The 9,453-nt window shown below is 53.7% G+C and overlaps 1 protein-coding gene across 1 annotated transcript; it reads right to left on the reverse strand.

The window, feature by feature from the left end:
- Positions 1-2,860: 2,860 nt before the first annotated feature.
- Positions 2,861-9,453, reverse strand: LOC130490130 (B-cell CLL/lymphoma 6 member B protein-like). The gene is given in 9 exon segments (XM_056863942.1): positions 2,861-3,023; positions 3,025-3,077; positions 4,028-4,165; positions 4,380-4,510; positions 5,333-5,479; positions 6,088-6,200; positions 6,665-7,015; positions 7,961-8,182; positions 9,287-9,453. Coding segments are annotated over 9 exon segments (1,485 nt in total).

Here is a 9,453-nt window from a genome sequence, read left to right on the forward strand (position 1 = left end):
ATGGCTAATAGGAATGATGACTTAATGAACCTCCATGTTTAGAGGCAGTAACCTTCTGAATTCCAGTGCTGGGTGCAAAAACAGGGGTGGTTTTCTCTTCCACTCTCCATTTGCAGGTCTCTCAGGGGCATCTAGTTAGCCACTTTGTGAAAGAAGATGTGGACCACTGGTCAGAGGCAGCATGGCAGTCCTTGTGTGTAAAGTGCCATCAAGTCACAGCTGACCTATGGCAGGGGACTAACGGAGGTGGTTGGCCATTGCCTGCCTCTGCATAGCCACCCTGGTTCCCATCTGAATCTAACTCTCCGCTTGCTTACAAATTGTGGCTTTCTCAGCAGCCAAATGGGACAGACAGAGGCCTTTTGTATGGGAGAGTCACGACAATGAAGGAAAGTTAAATGCCACCCTTGCAAAGATTTCTGAAAACACGAATCAGTCCCAAACAATGTTAGCTTTATTGAAACAAGGTGCTGGGTACATCGCTTGAGGACCAGACAAAGAGACAGCTATGTCATAGGCATCCATGAACAATTTCTTTAAAACTCCCAATTGATCCCAATTTCTTCCTCTTTCCCCCCACTCCCCATCCTTTGATCAGATCAAAAAGGAGCCAGCCTGTTTGATCTGCTTCCTGCCATTCAAAGCTACTACTTCCTACTTGTCCCAAGTGGGCCAAGATCAAATCCTCACCTACAACATTTCCCACTTGGGCCCGGGTTTCAGAACTTCCTTTTCTGTGTGGGGAAGGGGGAGGCTCAGCCGTTGTATTGATTCCTCCATTCCATATAAATCTATTTGTTTCTGATCCAAACAAATGCTAAATGTGAAAGAAACCAGTTACCACTGGCCACAGCAACACTGGGTTGCCAACCTCCAGGGGAAGCCTAGAGATCTCATGGAATTACAACTAATCTCCAGACTGCAGCGATGAGTTCCCCTACAGAAAAACAGCTGCTTTGGAAGGTGGACTCTATGGTGTCATACCTTGCTCCCATCCCCATGCTCTTCCCCCAAATATCCAGGAGATTCCCAATCTGGAGCTGGCAACCCTTTGTTCACCTGGATCACGTGACCAAGCCATTGGCTGGAGATTTCCTGTCCCTTCTTCCAACTCTACCTCCAGTCTGCCTGGAAAGCTGCGAAGGTATCAGGTCTCTTGGACACTACCGTCCATCGACCCCCTTCTTGGGTCGCCAGTTTATTTCTGAAGAGAGGGCCTGAAGGTTCTAGGCCCCAGAACCCATTAGCTCATTCACCTCTACCTGTTTCTGGATATATTTCTAGAGAGGTCTCTGACCGCCTTCGTTACAACATCTCTTTGACATAAGGACTGACACAAATGAGAAAGAATTAAGTGGATCAGAAAGGACAAGCATGTTTTTAAAGGCTATCATACTCATCAGACAAGGCAGATTCACCTAGAAAAAGAACAATAAAAAAGATGAAACATTTAAAATATACTGTTTCCGAGGGTAGCCCTGTTGTTCTGCAGTAGCTCGATTCGAACTCGTAACAGACCAAGGGAGCTTTGACTCTCGAAAGCTCAAACCCCCAACATTTTGTTGGTCTCTTAAGGTGCTCCTGGACTCAAATTGAGCTGTAAAAATATACTGGACGTTCTCTTTAGGCTAATAAACCCCTGTAAGATAGCATGAAAAGTCCACAACGCAGTTCATTCAAACATATCCCTGGCTGGCATTCTGCAGGGCAGAGAAATAGGGAACCTTTCTAGGACAGGTGTTCTGAGCTTGCCAGAGCCCAAGTAAGGGTTTGGGATGCCCCCATGAGGGGGTACCAATGCCCTCCAGGGGCTTGGTTCACTCCTGGCCATCAGTGGTGCAGAAGGGGACAGGCTCCGCCTCCTGGGCCTGCCCTGCAGCCAGCCAGGTCCAAGCCCAGCCGCTGTGAGGTTGCCATACGGGCTTGGTACTCACCTGGCTAGTGGCAGCCAAGCGGGAGGCCCCCCATTTAAACAGTTAATGCTAACTAATAGGTAAGCTAATCAGGGGAGACGGGGCGTCAGGCAAACCGGCGCGTCTCTTTGGCTCTGCCCGCAGAGCTGGGTAGGATTAAGAGCCCTCTGCATTCCTTCTCTATATGTAAGAGAGGGGTGAGGGGCCTAGGACTGGGGAAGTGGGGGGGTCACTCCGATATGATGTAATGACAGCAGTAGGTAGCAGTAGGGAGGTGACCTTTCCTCTGTCTCCTCAGCCCTTTTGTGCTCCAAGGAAATATGCTCTGTGTGTACACACACACACACACACACTTTCGGGGGAATCCTAGAGTAGAGTGGTAATCAAATAATAATAATTTAAACATTCCAAACCTGTTGAAATGTCTACATCAGGGATCCCCAGCATGGTGACAGTGGGCTCCCTGGTGCCCGCCAACACCTTTTTTGGTGCCCGCCAATTTCTTTTAGGAAGTCGTTGGGGCCAGGTGTGGCTTTTGCCCACCAATGCTTCTGATTGGCTGCTGGAGATCCAGTTGGCAGTGCAGCTTTTTTTAGCAGGTGCGACCACAGCACAGAGATCTTCACGGTGTGACTGAATGTAAGCTGGTGCAGGCATTTTGTGGCTGGCTCCGCCTCCTGTGGCAGCCATTTTTTGGCTGCGCCCACCACACTGTGTCACAATTCCAAAGGTGCCCAATGTAGGCTCAAAAAACTTGGAGAACCTGGTCTACATTATGGATTTTGATCTGGGTGGGGGCATGAAACAGATACTGTGAATATTGAACCAGGCGTGGAAGACAACTTTCCAAACAGTGGAACTGAAATCTCAGGATGGAATTCTGCCCCACCGATATCTCAGCCTGGAGGTGGATTTGCAGGGAGGGGGATTTGGGGAAGGAGAAGCCCTTAGCAGAGGGTGGCGTAGGGACCGTCAAGAACTTTGTAGCGGATCTTGGTGTTGGTGATCGCGCCGTGTTTCTGTCGCAGGTGAAGCCGCAGCTGGCTCTTGTGGCGGAAGCGCAGGTTGCATTTCTCACACTGCCAAGAACAGACCGGGGTCAAGCAGGAACGCAGCCTCTGAATAGTTGGTATGTCTCTGAAACCCTCCATTGGCTGTGATTTGCTATGGATGAATAGGGGGGTGTCGCTCTATCCTTACATCTCTATGGTGACAACATTAGCTACATTGACAATTCAACGGTCAACCAAGTCAGTCTGGAACCACTAAGGACTGCCAGGGAAATTGCATCTTCCTGGATCCAGCCACTAGGCAGCACTTTCTTTATCCAGGAAGGCAACTGAGGTGTCCTGACTTCCTGCCCTTTCCCCCAAATGGATAATGCAGTGATGTAAACTAGCAACCCGCCCCATTTCCTTTCCGTCTATCTGATAAGAAAGCACATGCCTTCCTTAGAATTTAAGGGCTTATTACATTCATTTCTCACTGATTTTCTGTGTTCCTTTCATGAGATCACTACAAGCTTATTTGTGAAGAATGGGATGTGATATGTCTAAGCAATCTGAGCCAGGAAAGATCTCGGGTCTCCCCCAAATACCACCCACCCCTCAAAATTAAAACCTTTCCCTTCAATATTTCCCAGCTCCCCCCACCCCGAACTTTCTTCTCACTGCCTCCTTTCACAGTGCCCCAGGCTCCTATAGCCATGGGGGGAGGGCTGAACACATGAAGCTGCCTTATACTGAATCAGACCCTTGGTCCATCAAAGTCAGTATTGTCTGACTGGCAGCAGCTCTCCAGGGTCTTTCACATCACCTACTTGCCCGGTCCCTTTAACTGGAGATGCTGGGGATTGAACCTGGGACTTTCTGCATGCCAAGCAGATGCTCTACCACTGAGCCACGGCCCCTCCCCGCCACTGCCTCTTAGCTGTACCATCCAAAATGGCTGGTAACTCCAGTCCTACAGCATTGTTTAATGGCGGTCTTTGCTGTCGGACGGAATTGCTTTAGTAATTCACCTTGAGTCACAGCTCACAGACACAAAGGTGGACTACAAATGGGGCCGAATCCCAGGATGACATTTTTAGGATTCCACCACCGCCCGCACCTCACCTGGTAAGGCTTCTCGCCTGTGTGAATGCGGATATGGCTCTTCAGCGTCTGCAGGTGCCTGAAGCGGGTCCCGCAGGTGTCACAGGGGTAGGGCTTCTCCCCAGTGTGGATCAGGACATGGGCCCGCAGGTGAGCTACCTGGGAGGAGGACGGGAGGAGGAGATAGTGGAGGGCCAGGCAGTTAGTCTGTGATGTCTCAGCAGCCGACTTGAATGCAATTGACAAAACTTCATTAAAAGTACAGTCATGGGGAGTCCCATGACCTCTGGCCCTTAACTCGCATCAGTTGCGCCCTTGCATATAGAGCAGTAAGCCCCTGGCCGCCCCCTTCTCTTCCCAGAGTGCTTCTCACCTGTACAAAACGGGAGCCGCAGGTCTCACACTTGAACGGCTTCTCCCCCGAATGGATGCGCAGGTGCGTCTTCAGGTTGGCCGGCCGGTTGAACTGGGCCCCGCAAATCCTGCAGCGATAAGGTTTCTCTCCTGAGGGTGAGAGGCAGCCTATGTACAGATCCCGAAAGCTGGCAGGGGCAACTGGTGCCTCCCTTTGTTCCGGCACCCCTTTCTTATGCCTGGCCAGGTGCCAATTGGGGCAGAGAACAAAGAGCCCTTTGCCTCCGCCTTTCCTTTACCTGTACATTTGTAAATGAAGAACAGAGTACAACCCCCACCCCAAGGGAAAACCAACAGAGAAAGTGCTCCCTCTGGAAGTAGTCACTGTGCAGAGTTCAGGTCGATTCAAGTCCAGTAGTAGCACCTTAGACACCAACAAGATTGGGGGGGGGGGTGAGCTTTCAAGAAAAGCTCCTTCATCAGATACCAGGGAGGGGGCTTTGACTCTCAAAAGCTTGTACCATGAAAACCCTGTCTGTCAGGTGCTACTGGACTCAAATCTGGCTCTTCTTCTCCAGACAAACATGGCTACCCTCTGAGACTGCACAGAGATGTGGGGTGCGTGTAAAACCCATTGCTGATTTGAGCGGGGAGTGTTTGTTGGTTTGTTTTGCAAGAGTCAATTGGGCACAGCCATCCACATTCAACAACCGAACTTCATTCATAACACAACGCCCAAAAGGTGATGTGAGGAGAGTGTTAGGAGGATTTTTCTGGGCCTGGAGTTTCAGGGATTAGGGACCACCCCAAAGAAAGCCCCGCTCTTTGTGTTACTTGTTGTGAGCTCAGCCAGCGAAAGGACACAGCCCTAGACCCCTTCTGGGCCCTAAACCTTACCCCAAAGATAATATTCACCAGCCTACTGATACACTCCGTTGTATCTTCTCTCTCATGTGCATGCACAATCCTCACCTGTATGCAGGGACCTGTGGCTTGTCAAGTTCCCCTTGTAACGGAAAGCAGAGTTGCAGAAATGGCATTTGTAAGGCTTTTCCTCAGAGGGGGGTTGCGCCGGCGCTCTCCCTCCTTCCTCCCCCTCCTCGTCTTCCTCCTGGTACCCTATATCACAAGCATGCCGGTCATTTCGGCTCGAGCCTCGGGCGAGGACTGACCAATGCAAGGTGGGAGGGAAACATCTCCCTCCCTGCCCCGAGAAATTTAATTTCTCAAACGTTCTGAAACATTTGGTGCTCACACCTGTCCGAGCATCATAAACATTCTGCGCATGCACAGACTGCCTTCCCCAGAGCCCCAGCTACATAGGAATGCAGTTACTCCGTGAGGAAGGAATGTGCTCTGTACATGCCCAAAGGCATTTGCTTTCAAGATACTTCTTCACACGTTTTAGGGCAGAGGTTTGCCACTGAAAAGAGAACTTAAAATGTACCTCTCATAAGCTCCTTTCCTTAGAGAGAACATTTATCAATCTATGTATTTGTTTGTTTAATCAATCTCAGAGCTGGAAGGGTCTCACCAGGGTCATCTAGTCCAACCCTCTGCCAACGCAGGAGTTACAGCTATAATGTTGACACTTAAAAACTTCAAAAGAACATGATTACCGCCCTCCAGGAGCATCCTTTGTAACCCTTTGACCTCACAGACCATTTCTCCACCCCCCTTAAGGTATTCGCCACCAGCTGCCCGCCTCCCGCACCCACCCAACTCACCTATGCCAGACGGGCTTCCCCGGCTCCTGGAAACATCCTCTCGGGAATGTGAGCAGAGCCATGGGGGTGGCTGGTTGCAGACGGGGCAGCCATGGGTCTGTGCTGCAGGCATCCTGGGGACACGAGGGTGGAGGTGAGACCTTGGCTCTGCTGGCTGTAACCCCACCCTCTGCCTTAAACAGGCGGGGATTCAACAGGTGCAGCTCAGTGCCAGCAAAGGCCACTCCGGTTTAGATTAGTCAGAGGCCAAGACAGGGAGGAAAGGGGACAGCCCTCCAATTCCATGGGGGTCTAGGCCACTGCAGACCCCTGGGGTCAGGCTGAGGGCTGCACCTCCCCCCTTGGACTTGGGGAAAGGACAGGAAGTGCTGGCTCACAGTCTTTTGGCTGCAGTTCAAGGCTGACTTACTGAGCGCGGTGCCCAGGCACTGCACATGCTCTGAGGCTCTGTGCTTAATGTTTTGCCTCTCATGAAACAGGGCTGAGTACCGTCCTCCAGGGCAGTCCCAATCCTCCCCCCGCCCCCGCTTTCTGATTCCAGAGGAGACGCTCGGAGGCCCATCCTGGGGCTTCTAACCTGTGTGGAGCCGGGGTCCCGGAGGAGTCTTGCTGGCCGCCGGCCTGGTCTCGCAGAAGGGAGTTCAGCATGATAAAGCGGTGCTTCTTCCAGTGGCAGGAGGCTTTTGGGGCCGGGCTGGGGTTGCAGCTGCTGGATCCTCGAGGGGAGGCGGGCTGGCCAGGAGGCGACTGGCCCGCAGCGCCTGGAGACATCCCGGAGCCTGGCTCCTTATCCTTGGGGGGGAAGCAGGGGCCGGCCGGTGGGTCCAGCATCAGGCTCGGGAAGCCCACCACCGAGGAGGCCCCTTCCTCGCCCAGGGGAAGGAAGCTGTCAGCCGGGGGAGCGAAGAGGAAAGGCACGCGGTCGTAGCTGCCGGGAAGACAAGAAGAGGGGGTGGGTATGCAGGTCGGAAGCTGCCGTGCCCAGCCCAGTTTCACGTGGCCCACGTCTGACCGGCAGGGGTTCCCTGGAGTCCCGGGCACAGAATGGTCCTTCTAAGCACCTCTAACACATGGCTCTCAGGTAAGAGGTAAGCCTCTCTGAACATATGAGCAGGTGAAGCTGCCTTCTACTGAATCAGACCCTTCATAATTCACAGTCAGTACTGCCTACTCAGGCTGGCAGCGGCTCACCAGAATCTCAGGCAGAGGCTTTTCCCACCAACGTCACCTGATCTTTAACTGGAGATGCCAGGGATTGAATTTGGGACTTCCTGCATGCCAAGCAAAGGCTCTACCACTAAGCCACAGGTGCCCCGTACTGAATCAGACCCTTGGTCCATCCAGGTCAGTCTTGTCTACTCTGACTGGCAACAACTCTCCAGGATCTCAGGCAGAAAAAGGTCTTTCACATTGTCTACTACCTGGTCCTTAACTGAAGATGCCGAGGATTGAAACTGGGACCTTCTGTGTGCCAAGCGGATGCTCGACCACTGAGCCATGGCTCCTTCCTTAATAAAGCTGCCTTCTACTGCATCAGACCCTTAGCCCACCCAGGTCAGTCTGGTCTACTCTGACTGGCAGCAGCTCTCCAGGGTCTCAAGGCAGAGGACTTTCCCATCATCTACTACCCGATCCATTTAACTGGAGATGTCGATCTGGGCCGTTTGGGCGTGTTAAAACATGGGTGAACTGGTTCCACCCCCTCATGTCTCCAGGGTGGCCCTAAACGAAGTGAGGAGGTGTTTCCCAAATAGAAAGTGCTTCCAGGGTGCATGAGCCGGTGCTGGGAAGAGGGACCCATTGCTTGTGGGGGGGGGGGGGTTAGAGTGCATGGAAGAAGCCCAGAGGTCCGTCCCCCATCCCCCGACTATACCTGGCTTGGATGAAGCGATGGCAGCTTTCCACCACATGCTCCATCTGCAGGTAGGAGGCGGCGGCCAGGACAGCAGGCACGGTGCCCGGGGTGAGGAGGAGGCGGGAGGTGTACATGAAGTCCAGGAGGGCCTGGAAGCCAGCCGGCTCGATGGAGCTGGGCAGTGCCAGCACACTCACCTCGTGGCCGCCCTGGCCCAGGAAGATGGAGTAGAAGAAGCCGCTGGAAAGCGGAAGGACACGGTTGACAAACCCGGAGAGACCAGGCGTCTCCAGCGGAGGAGAACTGCATGTTTTGGAGAGCCACGCGTTTCCATGCATACCCACCGGCATTTGTTTATTTATATCCCACTTTTCTTCTCCCCCCCACCCGCCTTTTGGGACTCAAAGTGGCGTAGAACATAGCTCTCCCCACCTTGGTTTTCTTGTAAGGTAGGCCAGGGTAAGAGTATGTGAGGAGCCCCAAAGTCACCCAGTGAAGGGGAGGATTTGAACTTGGGTGGCCCAGGGGGCCAGCCTGACCACTCGATCTGCTACTCCCAGGGTTGCCCAGTCCCACTTCACCACCAGCGGAGCTGGGGAGCCTGAGGAGGGCGGGGTTTGAGGAGGGGAGAGACTTCAATGCCATAGAGTCCAATTGCCAAAGAGGCCATTTTCTACAGGGGAACTGATCTCTATCGGCTGGAGATCAGTTGTAATAGCAGGAGATCTCCAGCTACTACTTGGAGGTTGGCAAGCTGAGCTACACTGCACTGTGGCAGCGTACCCGTGTGGGATGCCACTGGGAGAAAGGTTATTCCCAAGCATTCTCTGCCACACCAGGGATAGGACGTGGCCCCGTTTGCATGCACTGAGCCGGCCCTTCTTCCACCTGGGATGGTTCTGGAGTCCTTCTTCCAGGACCCCCATTACCACATGAACCCCATCCCCAAATCTGTGCCCTCCACCTTCTCCTCTGTGGCCAGGCTTGGGGGGGGGTTCCCTCCCCTCACTAGCCTTCTTGAGGCTCCCACACGTGGGTCCACAGTAGGGTTGCCAACCTCCCGGTGTGGCTTGGAGACCTCCCAGAATTGCAACCAATGTCCTGACTACCGAGATCAGCCCCCCTGGAGGAAATGGCTGCTCTGGAGGGTGTCCTCTGTGGCATGACGTCCCACCACTGAGCCCCCCCCCCCAAAAAAACCCCACCTTCCCCAGACCCCTGCCCCAAATAAATCGCCAAGGCAACCAGGGGCTCTTCCACCGGCTTCAGCGGGGCTGCTGACTCCCTGGGAGCCGCCAAGCCACGCCCACGCCGGACAGGTGAGGACAGGGGGGAGGCGCTCACCTGCAGGCGGTGAGGACGGCTTTGTGGGCCTGCAGGGGGCGCCCTCCCACCCGCAGGGTGACGTCGGTGAGGAGGCGGCGCTTCCGCAGCTCGTGGAGGTTCAGCAGGACGTCGCTGGAGTGGCGGGTGAACTCGCGCACGTAGCCCGCCTCGCCCGGGCCGCCCAT

Source organism: Euleptes europaea, chromosome 18, assembly GCF_029931775.1.
Source record: "Euleptes europaea isolate rEulEur1 chromosome 18, rEulEur1.hap1, whole genome shotgun sequence".
Lineage (NCBI taxonomy): Eukaryota > Metazoa > Chordata > Lepidosauria > Squamata > Sphaerodactylidae > Euleptes > Euleptes europaea.